The sequence below is a fragment of the Coptis chinensis genome, chromosome 7 (assembly GCF_015680905.1).
Source record: "Coptis chinensis isolate HL-2020 chromosome 7, ASM1568090v1, whole genome shotgun sequence".
Lineage (NCBI taxonomy): Eukaryota > Viridiplantae > Streptophyta > Magnoliopsida > Ranunculales > Ranunculaceae > Coptis > Coptis chinensis.
In genome coordinates, this window is record NC_141462.1 from 29,508,985 (window position 1) to 29,531,369 (window position 22,385).

Consider the following 22,385-nt stretch of genomic DNA (forward strand, 5'->3'; position numbering starts at 1 on the left):
AATTCTGGAAATCACTCAACTCGAGCCTTGCGCTGTGTAGATGGTTGAAATTTAATTGTGAGGGTTGTAGGGAGATGGGAAAGAAGATTCAGATAGTTCTTTTATGATGAATTGTGGTTATCATTACAGCTGCAGGTTCAATTGGCTAGGACTTACAAATGCAAAACAAATATTCGAGGGGTTGGAGAGGCCATTAGCTGGGAAAAGGTTCGAGAGGTACAAGTGTACAACCTATCGGATTAAATGCAATGCAGCCACATTAACTGACTTTTGAACCTCGGTCAAGTTCATTACACTTCCATGGCCATTGTTAAAGCTGGTTTCAGTAGTTTTAGATAGGTTTATTGGTCTTAGAGTTATCTCCTGTTAAAAACCCTTAATGACATGCTCACACAATGCATTGTGGTGAATACGATAAGTCTTTTGTTTGGGTTAATAGCTGTTGTTGCTGCTGCTTGGTGAGGTCTTTACCAGATTCAAGGTTTGTGTTGGCTGTATTTTGAACTATGTAATGATGTTTTCCTTTTCCTACAACTGAAAAAAGCAATCTAGATGTATGCTTCACTGCCTTCACGCATTGATTTATTTTGGTTTAATCTGGATCATCATTTTGTTTGTCTAGATGCTTATCAGTACTAAGCGGTTGTCACAACTTATTATAGCCAAACAAGATCACATTCTTGATCATGATTGTATGCCATGGTTTCTCAACTCAACCTACCGTAAGACATTCAAGTCACATTCTTAAATCATTATTGTATGTCTTTTGTGTGTGTGTGAGTGTACGTCCGTGTGAGAGATAACAAATGAGGTGAAAGGAAGATGATGCATGGTTGGTCCATCTTGGTCATACAGGTTACAGGTATTATCATAATATTAATAATTAACAAGTACTCACATTTTTTTTTGCTTAAACTAATCATAAAGCATATCTAATAATACTAGATATCTTCCTGTATCTTATAGTATGGAAATCCTCCCTGAAGCCTACCATTTGTGAAGTAATAAACATTTTTTCACAGCTTTTTCACACCTGCATTGATGAAATGTTTCTCACAATTTTAGGCTGTCAAGTCTGGAAATCCTGCCGTTTGACAGTCTTTTTTCTATATTTTTGTCGATATGCAGGTCATGATTCGTGTGTATTTGCCCGAAAGTGCATATTTTAGTCAATTTTTTTCCCCAATAGATCTGCTCCTGTCTTGATTCAACTCTTACTTAAATGAATGCTTCAATTTTTATCTGTTGAAAACAGTTCTAGATCGGGCAAGAGTGGGGCAATCACTCCTTCTTCAGCATTTGGACCTGTTAGCCATGAGACTACGAGGAGTACAACACTGCAGGTTTCTGAGGTTGCCTTTCTGATACAAGCAATTCTTTTTCTGTTCCACTGCTAGATAGTATATCCACCCAATTTTGCTCCACCTAAAGATTGCAGTCATGTAAGGACTTGTAGCAAGAGTTTCATGGCTGGAGCAGAATTCGCAAAGTTGAAAATGTTTGTTGTTCTCCATTCATTGGTAACGAAATATAGGTAATAATCATTCAAGCCATTTTTATAATAATAAAAAATTATGTGTATGTGGATAAGACATGCACAATGCATTAACGCGTATTACCGGTTTAACAATATGAAATTATTTCAGGTGGACTAAAATCAGGGGAGGAGCAGTAGTCAAGGCTGCAGGGATAGTATTTCCAAATGGCTTACACATCAAAGTGACTAAAAAAATTTGAAGGCGTGGATGATTTATTTTGCACCGCTTATCCTACGCAAAAAGGTGATTTCCTCGACTGGACTACACGGGATTTGTCAAAGGGTCTTAGCGAAGGCTGATTTTGATTGATACAAGGGCAAGCTAATACTTGACCAATTCAAAGATCTTTCGTGGACAAGAAACCAATGCAACTCCACCAAAGATCCATGCATTTTGATTGATTCATCACCATTAACGGCATTAAGCATATCATATGTACTGTGTACTTTTTCTTTTCATGAAATTATCATTTGTGTATTGTGTACTGTTGTGAAGAATATTAACTACTACGATCAAGAAGCAGGACAATATATATCTCATGCTCTTTAATTTTAAGGGAACCACTTTTAGAAAGATTTAAATTGGCGTAAGAGTGTACAATCTAACAATCAACAATGAATCCATAGAAATTAATCGTAAGTATAAGCTGAAAATCAAATTAGATTCCCAAACTCTGGCCAAATAGGTCCAGTGAGGTTGTTATAGCTAAGATCCAAAGATGGTGGGAAGCTCAAAATCTGATTATACTGCAGCACCCTAGCACTGCTCTGGTTTTGTCAAAGGAAAACTGGGATGTCAGGAGATTGTTCTTCCAACGAGATGTTACGGTCAATGAGGCTTTCTAATTTGGTCAAGCTACTTGGTATTTCTCCAGAAAGAGAATTGTTCGACAAATCCAAGAAAAATAGGGATTGCATCCCACCTAACCAATTTGGAATGGTTCCACTCAAGTGATTCAACTATATATCCAACAATTGCAATTTGGTGGAATTTCTTAGCCACGCACTGTGAAATAGATCCGGTTAGGCCACCATATGCAATTACAAGAACTGTAAGGTTCTCAAACTTTAGATCTTCAACCGCTAGCATCACTTTAGATTGGAAGTTCTGGGTGAGCACAAGGGTTTTTAGGTTCTTGCATTGCTGCAAACCAGCAAGAGCAGTTGAAATATTGTGAATGCTGGTGTTAGAAAACGAGAGGTAAGAGAGGGACTGCAAATTCTTGAAGCATTCGGGAATTTGACTGTTGAGATTATTCTTATCAAAATTAATAGCTCTCAGTGCTAGACAAGAGGAAAGACTATCAAGAAGTGGACCATTGAGTTTATTCGAGCCAAGATCAATGAATGACGACTTCCACTAATTAGGTGCGAATTTTGTAAAGGTGTTTTTATCAAGCCCCAAGTTTAGCCCAAATTTTGTTTTTCCTCAGGGCAGGGATTGCTATTAAGTATTAACCTTCCCACTGAAATAAAGGCTGCAATATACATGAAAGAAAGTGGATCCAACCTAAGAGACTTAATGGCAAGCAAAGGGTTTTTTTTTTTTTTTTTTTTGGTAAAGTAACCAAAAGGTTTAACCCTCTAAGAGTCTATCCTTTATGGAATTATAGGGGTCATTTTGGAACTGCTTTGGCGGTTTCAATTTTATGATATTTTTCTTCTTTAGTTCACTTGGAATGAGAATTGAGAATAAAGACTAAATCAATTATAAACCAAGTTGGTAGCTGGTAAAACATGCCTTGGGGAAGAGGTTAGGACTAATGTCTGTATAGCAATATGGTTATGTCAAGAATATTTCTCAAAAAAACTTATAAATTTTTGGAGTAAATTTATGTGCTCTCTCTCTCTCTCTCACTCTCTCTATCTATATATATATATATATATATATATATATATATATATATATATATATATATATATATATATATATATATATATATATATATATATATCGTTTAATTAACTCTTTTGTATTTATCATTTTTCACCTCCCTTAACTAATCTTCATCTATAATCTCCGTGAATAATGTACAATAAAAAAAAATAATTATGGTATATTACTATATTTGGTGGTGCTTATTGGAGAAAATTAGCGATAAATCCAACGCCTAAAATCTCCATGTTAGAATAGAAAATATCTAATTCAATGAATTATAAAAAGGCCATCCAATTATAATTCTAGATAACTATAACAATCTGAAATTTAATCTCTTTAAATAAGTAATGAAATATTTTCTAATTGAATTAAGTTCATCCCTAAGATACTCGATTAATATTGGAGTATCAATGGATTCAATGGGTTGTATTCTTGATGATTTCTTGCATATATGTGAGTATGATGCATTCCATTTCATAATGCAGTTACTATACGAGAATCATTCCCTTTGACAATTGCTAAGTTTATGGTCGTATCTGGGACCCAGTTTCAAGCTAACGCCCAATGCATGAACACTAATAAGAAGAACATACTTCCATAGATTCCCCACATGTTTCACTCTACCTGCAAGTAGCTGCTTGCGAGTAGATGATTACAACATATCAACTATTATAGTGGAGGACAAGTCAGAGCGACCTATTTCTTTTTGTTATTGGTGTACTTTAATTCATATATTTATTGATGTAATATCCTATGTAGATTGAGTATGTTGTTGTGCCGCATATGCCATTGTGACTCCATTTTAGATGATTGATTAACAAACCAAATGACTCAACTATAGAGGGTATGTCCCATTCTTCCAATTCAATACCTACGGTTGCATATTACCTATTTACCTAAGGTTTAGATACTGATTTTAGTGAATAAAGTTACATAGATGCTTTTGATGCACTAACCTTTTGTCTTTGTCTTTTGCAACATGCACTTACTAGGATGAAAAACTAAAAATACATATGATTTGGAGCTATACTTAAAAATTTATTGCTTACATATGTCTGCCAGTGTGTATGCTCAGGCAATATGTCAATTGTAAATGTCAATTGTAAATGTGCTCACCTAAATTATATTTACACTATTTGGTAAATTTTGTTTGACATCGTGTGCATCTTGCTAGTATGTTATAAATGAAATCAATAGCCTAAACTGGCAGAGAAAATTACAACACAATCCTTGGGAGGATATATAAAAAAAAGAGACTGTTATTATCCAACAAGAACAAAATTAAAAGCTTCCAAATAAAGTTTACACTATTACCATGGCACGAACACTTCTGCTGCCACCATCACCCAGTAACACCAGAGTCGCCCTTAATTGAGTTTTACTGCTTTCTTGAATCTAAACACAGTATTACAACTTTCTAGCCTCTAGTTATCTACTCCCCGCAAAATTATATAATAACGATCGCACTTGGAATATATGCTTTCTCGGACCTTTAAATTAACAAATTTAATACAGCAGCATCTGTTTCTTTAACTGGTTGCAACTGGTTTTGCTATGGCCTTCTTGACAGCCTCCGCATATGTCCTGTGCTGGTAAGTAAGGGTAGACTCCAAAAGGTCCCACAGGGAGGTCTTAGGGTTCCAACCTACAGACAAAAGTATGGGCCATGTTACAAAGTCATGAAAGTACAATCGAAAGTAAACAAATGAGGGGAAATGTACAATACCTAGCTGCCTATTTATTATTGTCATATCTGGAATTCGTTTATCACTGTCATCATACCCTTCGCCATAAAACTCTTTGGAGCTCACATCAATAGTAGGGACCTCAATAGCAGGTTCTCCACTTACCTTTGAGAAAACCTGTAGAATGCAAGATTATAGTTTGAAATCCGGCGGAAGAGATGCAAAACAAATGTAAACTTCGGTTATTAAGAATGAAAACAGGAGAAAAAACACAGTTCTGTACCTCTGTCATCATTTCTGCAAGCTGCTTCACTGTTACTTCATTGTTTGGGTTGCCTACATTGAAAATATGACCATTGGCTCTGGCAGGATTTTCCTGAGAAAGTGTATAATCACACTCAGAGATGATTCCCAATTACAACTACAAAAGAAAATGACAAAAAATGAAGAAAGTGTAGTTCACCCACAATCATTAGCATAACAGCTTCAATGGCATCCTTGATATAAACAAAGGTTCTTTGGGACTGGCCTCCATCAACAAGCTTAAGCGGCTCACCACGTAAGAGATTCTGGAGATAGACAAAACAAAATTCTATTAAGATCAAAAAACAAAAGATAAAAAATAAATGATTCTGTAGCTAGAAGATTGGAGCTTACATTACTAAAGCATGCCAAAACCCTTGGGACACCTTCACTTGGTCCATCAACACCAGGGATGAAATCCATTCTTGGACCAATCCAGTTAAAAGGCCTCACAATAGTGAACTCCAGCCCATTCTCAGCACCCTCCGCTGTAATTCGTCCAGTGATTAATTGATTAGACAAAATATGCAGATTATTCAAAAACGTGTAGCTGAATCGTGTTTCTCATCCACATGTGAGATTCCCACTCACCATAAATCAGCCTTTCAATCAGCTGCTTGGCACATGCATATGACCACCTCTGCTTCTCTATAGATCCAAAAATGCAGGGAGAGGAATCTTCTTTGAGTACATAGAACTCCGGATCCTATTTCATCAGAGAACAAAACAGACAGTGGTTAACAAGACATAGAACAAGTATAACATATGGTTCAACAAGTTTAAAATATGGAAGGTGTTGAGTGAATTTCTATCAATCAGTTGCATAAAACAAGAAACACTTCCTTGAAGTGAGTGTACACACTACAAGAAACAATCCTAACAAAAGCTTACATTCCTAAATGGTGTGAGCCTGATTGACAAGTGCAAAACAAGATGGCTCTAGACTGAAGTGTAATAGGAAAGAAACACATGATAAACAAAATTAAGTTGAAAGGAGAAGAAGAAATCAAGGCATTAATTTCCTAGCTAAAAGGCATAGTGAAAATTTTCTCGGTATCAGGCCTTGATCTAAACGTCAAATAATTCTTCTTATAACTACATCAAGCTTAGAAATCCAGTGGACCAGCAAAACAGTATATTACCAATCAGTGAAACTCCAGAAATATTTAATAGGATTTACTCTGATTCAAATAAAAGCCATCTAATGTGTTCACTACCCTTCCGACATTACAGCATAAAATCTGCCGAACTTCATATACCAAAGTGTCAGTGATGTGTGTAAGTTTCAACCGAGGTGCAAGCTAGATACTATGATACCAACAAACAGGATAAATAAATCCAACCAGCATCATTCACCATAAAGTAGCAATGACATGAATACATGATAAACAAAATCAATCTAATCAAGACAAGTGGGAATACAGCTCCCACATAAATAACCAGCAAACTTAAAGAATAAAAATAATAACTAACAGATACCATGATGCATAAACTATAACAATTGAAGCCCTCAAGACTTCAAAACACAAACTATCATTGTCAAAAAAAAAATTCCTTGTTTGAATCCTGAAGCACATCTTACTCTACTTCAACCACCACTAATGCACACATGTTTAGTGGGGCAATGTTGCCAACATAGGTACTTAGTATTTGACAAGCTTATCACAATAATTCGGATACACAAATCTATTACTGTCCAACAAAGACACTAAGTATCAGACATGCTGACATCCATAAACCTAATTCACAATTCCTCATGAGCCCCACTGGCAAGTGTCCTTGCAGAGTTTGGTACAACCTCACAAACCACTCGTTTCGCTCTCTGAGTGGATAAAAAGCATATCAACATAAACCTGATACACAAGTACCACTATTAAAGTGTAGGGAACTCCTAGAGAATAAAATGTCCTCAGTCAGATAAGCTATCACAATCTCACACTCCCTAACCGATTCAATGCACCAAAAAACCGAAAACTCACATAATCTCTACCTCATTGGTTCTACTCATAACTACTATTCTAGCTTTCATCCTATCCACAATTAATTCAAGTATAGCCAGATTCTTCATATACCTGACGCAAAGGGTGATCCGCAGGAAGAAAACTACCAATAGTTTTCCCATAAACTTCACAAGTCGAAAAATGAATCAACCTCTTATTATTCTCCGAACAATACTTCACCTACAATAATCACCCATCAAATTTCCAAACAAACAAACAAACAAACAGATCCACTAAAACAAATAAAGAAAACAACTCACCACAGGCAAGGCGTCAATAAAGTTACTATAAATCGTATCAAGCGGCCTCGTATTATAATCCGCCGGTGTACATATCGCCGCCAAATTTATCGTCTACACCAAAAAAGCCATCACATTATACACCCAATATTAACAAACAAGATTCAATTTAAAAAAAAAAACAAAATGAGTGCAGTAATTACCAGATCTGCCATTTTGATGAGACCTTCAAGACGAGAATCATGTTTAATATTGATCCTATGGAAGTGAATCCTATCTTGATAAGTTGATTCAAGAAGATGTTTAATCTTATCATTATAAACATCAACAGCCAAGATTTTATGATTAGTTTCTTCTAGAAGCTTTTCACAAAGATGAGATCCAATAAACCCACCTGCACCAATCATACATATTGTTAAATTTTTAATCGGGTTTCCATCAAGATCTACTTTCGCCATTGTCAAGAAAAATGAGAGAGGAAAAAAAAAGGGATGGAGTGAAGAATGGGAAGGGGGTAATCCTATTTATATTTATATTTATAGGAGAGGGATAAAAATGATGACGTGGGAGTGTGAGAATTGTGGGACCTAGTGAGCTGTGTGTTTGCATGCATGTGGGTTTTGGGTACACAGATGTTAAATGTGAGTTGTCGGTCCGTGAAACGTGGTCGAGCAAATTTCCATCGTTTTTTTCTTGTGGGCGTTGGGATGATTAGTGACAAGTTGATGTGGAAATGATTAGTGCCTTAATTAAAGCGAGATTATTGGCTAACCACAGTGGTCAAGTGTTAATTTTTTTTTACGATGTGGACGTGCAAACTTTGGGAATCCTGATGGGCTAAAAACCCAAGTTTCAAGCCCAATTCTGTTGAGAAATTAAAGCCCAACTACAGTGTGAGTAAATCCCTTTTGAGAATCACTCTCTAATTCAGAGAATGCATTAGTTAATCTGTTTTATTGTGTATTTGTGTGTGGTAGTGACTAGATAAACATATGGTGATCTCTAATATGTGGGAATGCCTTGTATTGGCTAATTATTGATGTAGGTGTAGACGTGTAGTGTGACATTCTCTACCAAAATAGTGTTGTTTCTTGCTTTCTTGCAATAGTCATCTTTCTTGAAGATGTTTAGATTCTAGTTGTCTCAACTCTTAACCATAAATATTCTAGTTGTAGCAAGTAGAACGCAACAGTGCAACACCACGAAACGCACCTTTTTTTTTGCTAAGTGAGTTAAGAATTATATTAAGTATGGGAAAAAGGGGAGGAGGAGTTACAGTAAGAAAAGTGTAAAAGGAAAAAAAAAAATGAAAAACTGAGTATTGTACTTCAATGAGGTGTTGTGCAACCCTACTAGGTAGGCCTCCAAGCGCATCTCATCAAGCACATATCCCGCTTAATCAAACCTAGACTAGGTACTAGACGCAGCCTCCTATTTATATAACTATGGTGGCTTGCCATGATACACATACAGGGCTTCAGAAGTCATAGTTGTAGCATGTTTTGCCGCCTGATCTGCAGAAAAGTTTGCCTCTCTCTAAGTTGAGGATATCGTGAACTAATGCATTTTAGAAATACATTTGCTCCACCTAGTCTTGAGTTGTCATGGAAGCTTGCCTGACCCAAAAGCAGAAACCGCTGCCACTGAATCTAATTCAATCCACACATTTTTCCAGTTTCTTTGTATTGCAATCTCCACACGCTCAACTGTGGCTAAACACTCGGCTAGATAATTAGTATTAACTCCTATTTTCTTCCACATAACCAAAAGAAAGTCACCTGAAGCATCTCTAAATGTAGACCCAATTCCAGTTGGTCCGGGATTCCCTACAGCCGATCCATCACAGTTGACCTTAATTGTGCTTTCTATCGGTGGTGTCCACTAACATGGCCTAATACGAGGAGCTTTTGGTAGAAGTACCAGCAGATTCCAAGCTCTCATTATCTTCATATCTGCCATTTTATGAAAGGAGTGACTAGTGATCAGCATAGACGCGGCCATAATCATTTTTCTTATCTTCCAAGAACACAGGCTGAAGTTTACGGTCTTATCCTCATGATAAATCCTGTTACGATGATGCCAAAGTGTCACCATAGTGGTAGAAACCGCGATATCCCAGAGTTGTTTAATCATAGGACTCCTCGACTTAGCAGCATCAATAGTTTCAACAAAAGAGGCGCATTGAACTCGAAACCCAAAAGTTTCAATCATCCATTTCTAAATTCTTTGAGCATGCTCACAATGTCCCATTTCTAAATTCTTTGAGCATGCTCACAATGTCAGAATAAATGACCGAGGCTTTCTTCATTCTTCTGACATACATAGCATCTGGATGCTAAGTGGACTCATTTTTTCTGGACATTGACATCAACTGAAGCAGCATTCATGATCAATTTCCAAGCAGTGGCAACCGTCTTTACTGGAACATGAGAATTCCAGACATGAGAATGCCAACTTTTCTTGTTACTCATAACTCGAATTTCTTCAAAGGCCGACTTCACTAAGAATTCACCCCCTAGATCAGGAATCCATACCAGATGGTGCTCTTCATTTTCATTAGGATTGGCTAGGGAAGCAACACTGAAACCAGCAAGCTCAATCACCTCCTGTATGATTTATGGGATCTCCCAATTTCCATTTACAATGAGGTATGAAACTTTGGCTCTACAACCTTTTAATTCCATAACATAGATATTTAGAGCTTGCTTCAAGGATACACTGTTTAACCACCCATCTCTCCAAATATCCACCTTATTACCATTGCCCCACGATCCACTGGCATTTAGGAAGCAACTCCTTCATAGCCCATTTAATACCAGACCATATAGAGGACTTGACATAATAAGTAATCATCTCACCATCTCTAGTGAAATATTTACTTCTCATATACTTTGCAAAGTTGTCATCAGCCGTGATAATATGTCATGCAGTTTTCATAAGTAAAGACATGTTGATTTCTTTTAGTCTTCTTATCCCCAGTCCTCATTCTTCAAAAGGTTTACACACTCTTTCCCAAGAAATAGTGACAACCCTGCTCGTTGACGGATTTCCGGTCCATAGGAAGTTTTTCATCATAGTCTCAGCTTGTTTGATGATATTCGGTGGTCATTTGTAAATGCTCATGTTGTAGACTGGGATACTCAAGAGGACATATTTAATCAGAGTTGCTCTTCCATGAAAGGACAAAAGTTTCCCTCTCCAAGCAGTAATTCTGCTCTTGATTTTATCAACCAGTCCATTAATCACCCCTGTTTTCACCTTTCCTTGCACTAGAGGGATGCCAAGGTACTTCTCAGGGAGAGCACCTTCTTGTATATCCAGCTGATAAGATATCTCATTTCTTTGATTTGCATACATACCACCAAAGAAAAGCTTACTCTTCTGTTTGTTAATGATCTGGCCAGCTGCTTGTTGGTATGCATCGAGAAGATCTGACACACACACAATATCATTAATGTCACCATTCATGAAGAGAAAAATATCATCGGCAAAAAGTAAATGAGAAGAGCTATGGGTCCCTTTAGCATTACACAAAGGCTTAATCAGCCTCATGTCCCTTAAGTAGTTGATGCCCCTATTTAAAGTGTCTTCAGCTATGGCAAAGAGAAGAGGAGACAATGGGTAGCACATGCACCCATGATATCCACCTACCATCAAAACCAAATCGGGCAAGCACCTCGTGCAAGAACTCCCAGCTGAGAGTATCATAGGCCTGAGATATGTCCACCTTAATACCCAGAGAACCTCCATTTTTATTCTTGTGCATTGCATTTATCATCTCAGAAGTCATTCCAATACTTGCTTGAACTGACCTTCCTTGTATAAACCCTACATGTTCCTTTGAGACTAACTTGCACACAATCTGCTTTAACCTCAGTTGCATAATCTTGGACATAATTTTCACCAGGAAATTGCTCATGTAAATAGGCCTAAAGTGGGAGGCTTTATTTGCATTTCTATCTTTGGGAACTAGAGCAATAAAGTAATTGTTCACTCTCATGGGCATATGAGCTTCCACAAAGAAAGAAATAACAGCTTTGCAAAGGTCGTTGCGTAAAATTTCCCAACAACTGTGATGAAAACAACCTTGGAATCCATCCAGCCCAGGGGAACTATCTCTTTTCAAGGCATGAACCACCTATTTAATCTCTGCTTCATCCGGAATCTTACACAACATGGCATTGTCTACATCTGTGACTAGTTAAGGAATCAAACTCATAAGCAAATCATTATTATGGGTATAACCAACTGTAAATCTCTTTTCAAAGAATTTCACAAAGTGGTTCTGAATGCCAACTTGATCAGTAAGCAACTCTCCTTCTTCAGTTTTCACTTCTGTAATATTTTGCTTTACTTGTCTGATTTGGCATAGCTTGTGGAAGTAGGCTGTATTCTGACTATCTTCTTTGATATCTTTAGACCTGCTTTTCTGTTTAAGTAGAGCTACTCGATTGGATTCTGCATTTATTAATCTTCTTTCTGTAGTTTCCAACTCTTCAAGAAGTTTAACATCCTCAGGATTTGCATCAGCTGCCAACTGACCCAATTCAAACTCATTCTGCAATCCCTTAACTTGATTATTAACATTGCCAAAAACCTGCTGGTTCTACACCTTGATGTCAGTTTTTAGCCTTTTTAGTTTTTAAGAGAATCTCAAAATAGGAGTACCAGTGATGTATCTATCCTAGCTAGCCTTCACCATACCCTTAAAAGACTGATGACTAGTCCACATCTTATTAAAACGAAAAGGAACATTGTGGGGTTTAGGAATGAGGTAATTCATCCCTAAAAGAGGAGAGTGATCAAAGCAATATCTACCCCCCACCTTGTATGACCAACCTCTGTATTTATCTTCCCATGCTTGGTTAAAGAGGGCTCGGTCCAGCTTACAAAGCACTCTGAATCTTCCCTTTCTATTATTGCACAAAGAGAATTTAATTCTCTTATAACTACTCTCCTAAAAGTGGCAAGTATTTATGGTAGAAAAAAACTCATCAGTAGCATCTTTGAGAGGAATTCTACCTCCTTTTTTCTCATCAATTCAAAGGACTGCATTGAAGTCACCTATAGTTAACCAAAGTTGATCAGTGTATAGGTTAATCATCTCAGTCCATAACTCTCTTCTACCAACTCTGAGACAATCAGCATGCACAAAGGTCACTAGACTCCCATCTACCCACACTGAAATCTGCTGCAGAGAAATGGATGTTACATTCACACTAATGCCTCTTTTCCATAGGACCTAAAGAGTACCCTTTTTATTAGGTAAATCATTATGCATAAAAGAGTAATCAATGTTATCTAGCCTCAAATAAGCAACACCAGTACTACTAGGTCTTATAAGAGGTTCTGCTATACATACTAAATCAAGACAAAAAAACTTCACATAGTCTCTCAATCGAGTCACTGCCTTATCTTTTTTAACACCTCTCATATTCCAATAAATTATCCTCATTGAGAACTAATAAGAGTAAAATTATAAAACGATAGTTTTACCCACGAATTAAGTACGAGACTCAAACGCAAGTAAAACTAAAGCTATTTTTTGCTAAGAATTTATCAAAGTTTTCTACTCTCGATGTTATCACAATAGAGTTGGAGTAGAGAATTCGTTCCACTCCTAGTTCTTTAGAATTCAATGTTTTCTAAGATTATCGGTCTATCCAAAGTTAATGAGAGTAATGATGGAAATTATACTATGATGGAAATTCAAATACTAACAAGATATGATAATTTAACTATGGAATACTAAATTGATAATATGATAAGGACTTAGGGGGGATTGATTCCACCTTAACTCGACTTAATCAACTAACAAAGAAATGTCGCAATCTAAATTTCAATACTTTTGCATAACAAACTGGTAAATCTAATATCTAATTATTCATGACAATCTCTACCAAATAATAACTAGCATGTGAAGCAATCAAACTCATTCTCATGGTAAACTAATTACTTTCTAGAATTGAATAGATTATCACAACGATTTCTAAGCTAACAAAAATCAAGTTTTCATCAAGGCTTCCTCAAACCCCTCTAATGGAGGTTTTAGCCTTGAATCATCATACTATCATTTCTAAACCAAGAACAGTAAAAACAAGTCATTATTGAATAACTAATTAAACTTTATTAATCTACATTAACAATAATATAATATTAAAAAATGGATTATAATTGAAATTTAAACTAATTTAGAACTAAGATTATGAATACTAATTATCAATTTAAACAACTAAATCTATGAATGCAAGATTGAATTCGAAATTAAAGATTGAAATATAAACTAAGTATTTTATTTTGAGATTCAAAACTTGTTCTAACAACTAACAAAATTGACAACTAACTAGATTAATCTATATAAACTAATTATATATTACAAAAACTAAATTTTATGAACTAGAACTAGGTTTAGATCTAGATGGATTAAGAGCTAAGCTTTTTTCTTGATATAGAAGAGCTAAATCCCCAAATTCGTGCATGGGCTGAGGAGCCATGTTTTGGGCCAAAAAATCGATCCCAAAACCCAATTTGTTGAATCCAAGACTTCCAATTCTGGTCGTATTACTGTAATGTGAGGTTTTACCAACTTATAATACTCTAATCGATTCAAGGTCTAATCCATTGGAAAAACCTTTTTGAGCCGGTCATTTTGATATAAAATGGGCCCAAATCCGAGGTCTGAGCCTAAATATATGGCCTTTTGAAGTTCTATTGACTTTTCTTCAGCTTTCTAATCCGGTTTGACTTTCACTTAACAGCTTGACTTGGACTTTTTAAGGGCTTTTTCTCCATGAAACTTGGGCTTTCTTCATAAAACTTTTATAGTAATCACTTTAGCGCCTAATTAGTAACAAATTTACATTTATTCAACTCCGAAGCCTGAAATACTCAAAAGCACGTAATTAGTGATAAGCCTATATTATTAATCACATAATTGGTCTAACAGCTATATTTTTAAGGGGTTAAAACTACAGTTTTTGGCTCTTATCAATAACTATTTTGGGGAGAAGTTACCTTTCGCTGAGTTATAATTGAGGAAATAGAGTCAACTGTTTGGGCATGGGCTATACCATTACCATCACACTAACCTTTTCCATTCACCTTCTTAGTTCTCTTCTTTCTCACTGATATTGTTCTTTTTACTACGTTAGAGATTTACTATCTAATTTGGCGAAAAATGCGAATTCAAAGATTTCCTTACTCACGATCTTCGTGTTCATAAAGTTGAAGTAAGGATTCAAATCCAACCTAAAGTCTAGGACAACTACAACTTGGTCTTTACTCTTAGGAAACTAGTGAGTAAGTTTAATACTAATACTAGGTTTCTTTCCTACACAAACATTAAGAAAAACATTAAGATTCAAAATCATGCAACTAAGATAAGGTGGAGAGCTAATCCTCCTCATGTGAAGATAACTTTTGTTGTTGATTTTAATAAATTAATTTTATTCTTCCTAGACTCATAGACAAGTCCTAATAGAAGAAAATTTGATCCCTAACATGTATGGCTCATCTCTAAGCTCATACATGTTAGCAAGTGGAACCAAGCAATGACTTATCTCTAAGTTCATCACTTTTGATTCCTAACTAGACACTACACCAACTATTATTTTGGGATAGGATGTAGATCTAGTTGTTCTTCCTAACCAACTTACCAAACCAACAACAAATATTTTTCCTCACATGAGTTGGATTAACTCCCCAAAAGGGAAGTTAGCTCATGATCATTGGGATAAAGGATTACAAGTTAGAAGTACAAAAAGAGAGAGAGAAAAAGGAAGAAGAATACTAATTATCTAAACTCACTTGCTTTCTATTTATTTTCTAGAAGAAAACCAAAGTTTCCTCCATTAAAACTATTACAAGTTTTTCTTCCAAAACTAAAAACTAAATAATAAAAATGACTAAGGAACTAAAATAATACAAGGTAAGGAAAAGAAGTCAAGGGAGTAAATGGAGTGTCCCCCCCTTGTTTTGTTTTTCTTCTCCATTTGAGAGAAATCTCATTTCCTCCCACGTGAAACATCAAACCACATTTATTTCATTTGTATCCACCACATTAAAACAAAGTGACACCTTGCATTTTTTTCACTATTAACACTTAATCTAATTAATTACATGCAAGGTGTCAACTTTGTACCAATAATTTGTCATTTTTGTCTTGACATGCTCCATGATTGATGACTCATCTAATCTTGTGGGCCCGCATAGTGGTCCTATATGCGATCGATGGCGGTCCTGGTCTTTGAGCAATTTTACAACTTCCCGCCTATCGTAGAGAGTTCATCATACGATTATGCGAAAGCAGCTCACTTGTCGCGATTCGAGTCCCGGTTCAAGAGGTAGGAGCTTGAAAGTTTGATGCTTCGTGCGGGTTTGGAAGAATTCATATATATGTCGTTCCTCGTTTTTTATCGCGAGGTTTAAATAATATTTCCATGTTTCTTCGCGAATACACGCAAAAAGTATGAAAACATATTTATTTCATGATTATTAAACACATAATTAACCAAATTTATATGTCTCAATGAGGTTTCATAATACACTTTTGGGTGCTTATCACACTACCCCCCAAACAAAGACTTTGTTTGTCCTCGAAGCAAAGAAGAGACATTAAAAAAACGGATAAGTGGCAAAAAATGTGTAGTCCTAACTAATTCTCGTTTAGCGAGTGCGGTTGCATTGACCATATGCAACAAGGCTTAAACCACTAGGAATTCCCTAGTGGGCCGAGTTATAACCTCGTGAGAGTTTTCCGAGAAGATACTCACAAACTTCATTTATACTACAACGACTTCGATGTAAAACTCGTTTCCTAAATTAATCTCGGATATCCATACATCTCTTTAGCAAGGAACGAGAATTGATTTGTTTGAAACTAAAGTTAATATATATTCAATAATTAAAACATCTACATATGATCATGCATGGAGTGAACTTTTCATTGAAATGTACTAGCGGGGTTGTTTACGAATCCTTTGGAGAGTGTACCTAAATGGGTTCTCACGGTATGTGTCAAAACACAATTTCACTCAAAAATTTCCACCCGGGTTTTGTTAACTCCGGTGTCGCGGTGGGCACACGCGTTTCCTCACATCTCAATGACAGTCAGAGGAGCCGATGTCGATCAATCACGTCTACTACTTATTATCACACCACCCTACTCCTAATTGAGCTAGAGGTCTTTATTAGGTATTGTGGGGTTTAGGTGATAGTGTACAAGAAAATGAAAATGGATAATCAAAATTTACGAGTATGAGAGAATAGGGTCTTCATATATTTACACTAAAGAAATCCTTATTTTCTTTCCTTCTTCTAATTGAGTTTTCCAACTTTGTTCTTAAGCCTCTAATGGTTTTTTTTTTAGATGGCTTAAGAACATGATTCTATTTTTCTTTCCTAAAGCAAGTAACTGACTTTTATTTGGGATAAGTCTTTCTCTTTATTCTTTCCACATTTCATCCTATTTCTCATACTCATCACTTAGGTAGGTTCTTTTATTTGGTTTAATAGATGGGTAAGGAATTTTTTTGGTGAAAGTGAAAGGTTTGATGAAAGGTTCATTGGAGTGACTAGCGGTAAAATTTGTAAATGGTAAAGAATTTTTAGCTATGTCGATCCAAAGATGGCCTAAATTCTACTAGGGTTGGTGGTGATCAAGTAAGTAGATCGTGATTTTCTCTAATCGGAAAAACTACTCCTCTATGTCATCACACACAAATCACTCATGTCAAGGTTTTGGTTAGATTCTCACAGGGATTTATAGTTTAAGTAACTAACCGTTGGTTCCGAGAAACTTCTTGCTATGTACAATCGATGATACTCGATTACATGAATGTTCATGAAAAGATGTATAAACTATTGCATCACATTATTATCTTAAGTTTCTTAAAACAAATCTTAATTCGGATACTAATGTGAGATTTCTAGACAATTTTCATCATTGAAAAGAAACAAGACTTTGTCACTAAGTACAATTATTAACATGAAAATAAAACTATATACAAAGTTACAATTTGCCTAATATTTTGCTCTGAGGGTTAAAGTACCCCAATGAGAATGATGCTTAGTCCTCGAAGTATTAACAATTAAAGAGAAAGAAAGTACGAGAACCATGAGCAAAATTAGGGCTAGATTCTTTGAACGAAAGGTTGGAGAACATAATATATTATTCAGAAAGAACAATAAAATGTTCAATAGCACACTAAACATAGCACACGAAATAATGAAAAACAATAGCATACGAAACATAAAAAACAATAGCACACCAAACATAAGGTTTAGCTAGATATATGTACAATGGCAAGCTCAAGTTTACCATCCAGCAGGATGTGAAGGTCTGGCGTCCTCTTTAAGGAAATGCATTTCCTTATCATCGCGCCAAAAGATAATAGTCTGCCAAATTTCTGCCCATTCTTCGTCTCTAGATTTCCTCAAATGTTTCTTCATATTTTCATCATTCGGGTAACAACGAACATGCCTCAGTAAGCGGGGACGCTTCTATTGCGAAACCTCAATGAATCGAATGATTACGTTTTGCGGGCACATAGAATCTACCTTGACCCGTCATGAAAAGTAGCCGCAAAAACGTGGGAATGTGTCTTCATGATTCGCAAAAAGCGGTGACCGTAAAAGTATATACTTATCCCGAAAAGTCGAGAGCTCATTTTAGGTTGGAGATAACACAACCTAAGATATTAAATAATGTATGACCTTGAGCCGATTACTTGCTTGAATCTGACGCGAGGCGACCTCATTGGCGAGAGAAAAATGCCAATCTCCCATAATGTTCGAGAGTACAAATAACATCGCGATCCCCATGTTCATGGTCATGCTTGCTAATGGAATGGTGATGTCGCGCCATGGCACATTGTCATTTCCTTCTCGTTTAATCTCAAGACCATCACCATAAAAAGTCGCTAAACGCTTGCCACCGAAAAGAAAGCGGTAAGAATTATGATAGATGTAATGCCATGATCACGGCGAGGTTAAATGGTATGAAAGATCCAAAGTTAGGGCAAGTTGTTGTTCGAAAAGATGTGAGGTGTGTCACCAACTAGGATTGTGAACCCGTGTAAGTAGAAATCATGCGCATGGTTGAATCTTTGGTGTGTCTTCCATATTAGCATAAAAGTATGCACCAAAACTTCGAAGAATAAGTTTGGTCGTTGAAGAATTAGGGAAGACCACCCGATGTTTGTAATGTAGTCCGCGGAAAAAGATGGCCATAGGTATTGGAATCCATCATAGACTGAAAGGATTGCTCAGGAATGAGTTTGAGAGATACCATGTTTGATGAAGATGCAATTGATGAAGATACCATAGTGGATGAAGTAAAGAAATAGGTAACGACAAAGGCAAACTGGATGGATAAATGAGTATGTAAGAAAATAGATCCTCCTGTAAGCACATGTTAAAATTATATTAGTCACAACGCAAATGATGACAATCCTATTAAGCATTTCATACAAAAGAAGACACAAAGATAAGACAAAATTCATAATTCAACGAAAAATGTAATAACATATACGATTATTTACTTAGTAATATTAGAAAATTATGGAATATTATGTTGATCTTGGAGACGCATATCGTGCACCAGACTGTTTAGTTCTTCCATTTGTTGGCCGAGCTGCATCCGAATGTCCCTTGGCGGCGAGAGAGTGTAGTTTGATTTTCCATAAGGAGAGCGTGATTCTGCAAGGACTGAGAATGATTTTCCAAGATTTCCTCCTGTTCAACATCATGTTTTGCTTGACGTTCTTGGAAATCCTTAAGAGTTGTAATGATGATATTCTGACAAGCGTATAGTTCCCGCATTCCTTGATAAAGAAATTGAATGCCTTCCATGGGATTAAAAAAATTTAGCATGACATTTTCATCAAAGAAACGTTCAGGGTTTGAGCTTGAGTCGTTCTGTTCATCTGTCAGAGTATCAGGAATCCAAAAACCAATGGAGTAGTCTGTTTGGAGTACATTAATATGTGCTCTTTGAAGTGGTGTTTCTGGAGAAATTACTGGATAATCCCAACGCATCATAATTTGGGTGACTAAAGTAGGTAGAGGTAGAGGTGCTGACTTTCTTGTTTTCCTGGTGATCACGTTCCAGAGGTGTTGGATTAGACAAAAATAATCTCTTTGATTCTGCAAAATCCAAAGCAGGTGGAGTTGAGTCTTTGTGACTTCTGATTGGTGAGATGTACTTATCACATTGTGTCCCAACCAGTGGAGCACAACTCGTTGATTCTATTTCAAAGAGCGTTGAAGAACAACGTGATGTCTATTTCCCACTTCGCCATGAGATATGGTAGCTTTTAGTAAAGTTTTGACAGAATCAAATGATGACTCTGGAAAAAGGAACTCCTGGGTATTCATTAGTATTTGAAGTATGTCCGAGATAATTTCCCTAGTCAATTCCAATCGCCGTCCATAAGCATTGAAGTAGAATTGTCCATTCTCAGGTCCTATAAATGGGTAGAACATCAAAACCAATTCTCGAGAATAACAAGCTGCTGAATGATATAGAAGAGACGTCCATCCCCAATATATTATTTCGGTGTCAAAATAAGGATAAAACCGGCCATCTTCCAAAACTTTTAGGTAGTCTTTCTTGGGCATTATTTTTCTTGGTTGATCCATTTGTTAGTATTATTGAGGGAAGGATAGTGAAAATTGTTTGAATGAGAATGGCTGAAAAAGAAGAGATTTATAGCCAATCTATGAGTTAGTACCAATCTAGATTCCAAGTGTAGTTAATGACCCATGTGGTTATGAACAGCAACAATGGGGATCCATAGTAAGTCTTGTCATGTTAGATTTCCAAAAACAATTAATGAGATGGTTCAATGTTAGAAAATATGGAAGAAAGTTTCACAGGATAGTTAGACTTACACATAATTTCAGAAATGATGATCATACCGCAGTAATAGAATATGGATAAATTAATCGAGCTGCATGTGTGACAAGTGTTATGCGTACTTTGTAGCGTGCGCGATCTTCTCTGAACACCATGAGTATCAATTAATTATTTTGGTGAGTTTTGGATGGTGTTTTATTATTTTTTTTTATTTTTTTAGAGGAAAAGACAACTAATATACACAAATATTTAATACGAAACTTCTCCATTTAATACGTAACCCGTATAAATGTGTGAGAATTATTGAACACACCATACAAATGTACAAAACGACAGATGGAAAGAGAGATGGTTACATAGATCTAGATGTGCTGGATCATGTTATGCATGAGTGACAGCAGAATAATAATAAACACTGTTATCACGAATACGGTGATAGCCCATTCGCGTTGCTCCTTTTCCTATCGCTCGATTGGATTCATTATTATCAAGAAAATGAGAATTTGTGAAGAGGAATTTGTGAAGAGTGAGAGAAGGGGATGAGGGAAAATGGAAAAGTAGAGTTGTATTTATAATTAGATTTCTGACCGTTGGGCATCTGACCGTTTGGATAAGTCCGTTGGGTTCTGACCGTTGGGCTTTGAGAGTAAGCCCAATGCCTCAAGGAACAAACTACTATATTAGAAAGTACAATAATTGCATAACATAAATAATTTCTCATTCAAACCGTCTGGAGATACAAAATTATGAGAAATCAACCGATATATAATATTTTTATCACAAGAAAACTAAAAATGCAATGCATAAGGGAAATAAATGACATAGTCATTTCTAAACCAAGGGAAATAAACAGCTACTGGGAATCCTCCGGGTTAGCAGAAGATGAACCCGGGTTTCTACGTCCACCACCACGACGAACTTTCGGTGAAATGACCGGTATGGAATGTGGCCTATAGATCAGAAGCAATTGATCTTGGAATTGCCGCTGATTTGCCATCATCATTCTCTGGAAACGGCCTTGGCGATTGCGCATTTCTTGCTGGAAGTCATTTTGGGAAGTAAGCATCTCTTCCTGATGAAGAAACATCCTGCGCATACTAGTGTTCATGTGTCTCAAGGCTTCCATGGGAGTGTAGATTCGGCGCATGGTGGCCTCATTAAAACAGTCGGGTGGTGAAGGGGGAGGAGGAGGTACGTTATCACACTCAATATCATCTTTACCTACTGGGTCCAAGTGGTCCAGAACACAAGTCTCGAAAATTCCAAAATTCTTGAAAGACCTTGTTGGAATGAAAAGAGTAGCGGACTGGAACCCTAAGTTAAGCATAAAAAAGAAAGTAACAAGTACAAAGAAGATGAGTCGACTGTTTGACGCGGTCGTAAGAACATGGCCAAGGAAATGGACTATACATAAAGTGTTCTTCTTCTCCTGGAGGATCCACAGCAGGTGCAAGAATGTCTTGTTCACGTCAGACGTCTTTGAAGTTCCAATGACGTTGTACGCCAGCCATTGAGTGACGGCTAGTTGGTTTCGTCTGAGCAAGTGCTGGCACACGCAGTTCGAGCCATTATTGTACTCTCCCTCGAGAAGCGTGTCAAACATTAAGTCCATCGTAGTCGGATACTCTGACAACAACAGGGTCGGATTATCAGAGTTTATTAGAATCTGTGCTGTATTCGATATTAACTCCAGTGTGAGTTCCCGTTCCAACCCATCCGCCGTAATCCAAAATTCATCACCCCGGAAACCTCCATTGTCGTAAAATTTCAACACCAAATCTTCGGAATAATCAGTTGGAATTCGATGCAAGAGATATTCCCACTCTCTACTAGCAATTTCCTCATCGAAAAATGGATGAAACATCCCGGAATTGTAGAGATTTTCA

The 22,385-nt window shown here is 36.5% G+C and overlaps 1 protein-coding gene across 1 annotated transcript; it reads right to left on the reverse strand.

The window, feature by feature from the left end:
- Positions 1 to 4,632: 4,632 nt before the first annotated feature.
- On the reverse strand, positions 4,633 to 8,143 carry LOC147487035 (UDP-D-apiose/UDP-D-xylose synthase 2). The gene is made up of 9 exons (XM_086572425.1): positions 7,847 to 8,143; positions 7,665 to 7,757; positions 7,477 to 7,584; positions 5,996 to 6,110; positions 5,759 to 5,892; positions 5,569 to 5,670; positions 5,385 to 5,477; positions 5,143 to 5,278; positions 4,633 to 5,061 (listed from the first exon to the last, which is right to left on the reverse strand). The coding sequence occupies exons 1-9, from the start codon at positions 8,099 to 8,101 to the stop codon at positions 4,946 to 4,948; spliced, it is 1,152 nt and encodes a 383-aa protein (XP_086428551.1). The 5' UTR covers positions 8,102 to 8,143; the 3' UTR covers positions 4,633 to 4,945.
- Between the last annotated feature and the right edge of the window lie 14,242 nt (positions 8,144 to 22,385).

What these genes read in the sequence shown, in the direction of transcription:
- LOC147487035 (XM_086572425.1), bottom strand. Translation starts at nt 8,101, where the DNA reads ATGGCGAAAGTAGATCTTGATGGAAACCCGATTAAAAATTTAACAATA. An exon ending in TTATTGACGCCTTGCCTGTG is followed by an intron (nt 7,585 to 7,664) that starts GTGAGTTGTTTT and finishes TGATTATTGTAG; the next exon opens with GTGAAGTATTGTTCGGAGAA. An exon ending in CGGATCACCCTTTGCGTCAG is followed by an intron (nt 6,111 to 7,476) that starts GTATATGAAGAA and finishes CTGATGAAATAG; the next exon opens with GATCCGGAGTTCTATGTACT.